The following is a 1,250-nucleotide window of genomic DNA, read 5'->3' on the forward strand; positions in this document are numbered from 1 at the left end:
TGTTTGCTCACATGCATGCCAGCCAATATCCTGTATCTAAAAGAACTTTAGACAGGATATTGGCTGACATGTTTTATAACAAAAAAAAAGAAATGAAGATGCCAGCAACCAAGAAAGCCGAAAGAAATGCAAAACGCGCGGCATATAATAGAAAAATGGCTGTAAGTATAGTACTTTTTTTTGTTTATTAATTCTAACTTTTTTATTACCATATACTAGAAACTTGCCAATAGAAAATCAGTCATTGAGGACAACCCAGGTGATTATAACGACAGCATATACCCTGGCCTCAATGACTTGATGGTTGCTGGCTGGATGTCAGAAGAAGAGGAAACAGAAGAAAAGGACCTTAATGATAATGAAATCATTAAGGTCCTTCGTCCATCGTTCAGAAGTAGAGAGGTAATATTAATTTATTGTTAAGATTAATACATGTGTATTATTATATAGTACTTACTTTTTTTTATCTGGTAAAGTTCAATGAACTGATGGACAAACTTGACTTCGAGTGGAGAAATCCACTCGAACCTGCTTTGAAGAAAAGAAGAAGCAATCGTTCTGTCAGGCAATATGTCTTGAAAAATATACCCTTTCCCAGCCATCTTAATAAAGATGATTTCCCTGGCTGGGCATTCAATTAATTTTTTTTTACCTTGTCTCTGTTTCTTTCTTTTGCTTTTTTTCTTCTTCTTTTTTTATCTATACTTAAAAAAAAATAAAAAAAATGTTAACTATTAATATAATATAAATTATTTAAATATAAAATCAAAGTTATGATTGCGTTTCAGTCATATACTGATAAGATGATAACATAAGTATATTCGAGTGCAATATAAAGAAAATTCTTCAGAATCAACCAATTGTTCTTCTGGGTAAAGGCATTGCAAGAATAGTGTTATCAATATATTTCATAACAGCCACACAAGTATGAATTTGCTGTACTGGTAGTATTGATAAAGCACTTGATGGTTCAAAAGCTTCTTTCCAAACCTGGATATTATGTATATTGAAAGAATCGAATTCTTTGTCAGACTTTTGATACCATTGAACAAATGCAAATAAATGCTGTTTATTTTGAGGAGTGCCGAACAAGTTATCACCAGGAATAATCAAGTCATGAGAAAAGAAGTATAGGATTCGACCTACTCTAAAAATACCCTCTTTTGCAGGAACCATAGCCTGAATAAAAGCACCACGTTTTGTTCTGCTTTCTACAGATCTAAACAATTGTCCAAGTATATCAATGCGAT

The 1,250-nt window shown here is 32.3% G+C and overlaps 2 protein-coding genes across 2 annotated transcripts; one reads left to right on the forward strand and one right to left on the reverse strand.

Moving 5' to 3' along the window:
• Window positions 1-92: 92 nt before the first annotated feature.
• On the forward strand, window positions 93-641 carry BX663DRAFT_556747 (uncharacterized protein; the record flags this gene model as incomplete). The annotated part of the gene is made up of 3 exons (XM_051531740.1): window positions 93-161; window positions 220-402; window positions 477-641. The coding sequence occupies 3 exons, from the start codon at window positions 93-95 to the stop codon at window positions 639-641; spliced, it is 417 nt and encodes a 138-aa protein (XP_051377421.1).
• A 211-nt stretch (window positions 642-852) lies between these two features.
• BX663DRAFT_445114 (uncharacterized protein) lies at window positions 853-1,245 on the reverse strand (the record flags this gene model as incomplete). Its single annotated transcript, XM_051523665.1, has 1 exon — window positions 853-1,245. A coding segment is annotated over one exon (393 nt), but the record flags the coding sequence as incomplete, so codon positions are not given.
• Window positions 1,246-1,250: the final 5 nt, after the last annotated feature.

Source organism: Cokeromyces recurvatus, assembly GCF_025118155.1.
Source record: "Cokeromyces recurvatus strain NRRL 2243 chromosome Unknown BX663scaffold_82, whole genome shotgun sequence".
NCBI classification, from domain to species: domain Eukaryota; kingdom Fungi; phylum Mucoromycota; class Mucoromycetes; order Mucorales; family Mucoraceae; genus Cokeromyces; species Cokeromyces recurvatus.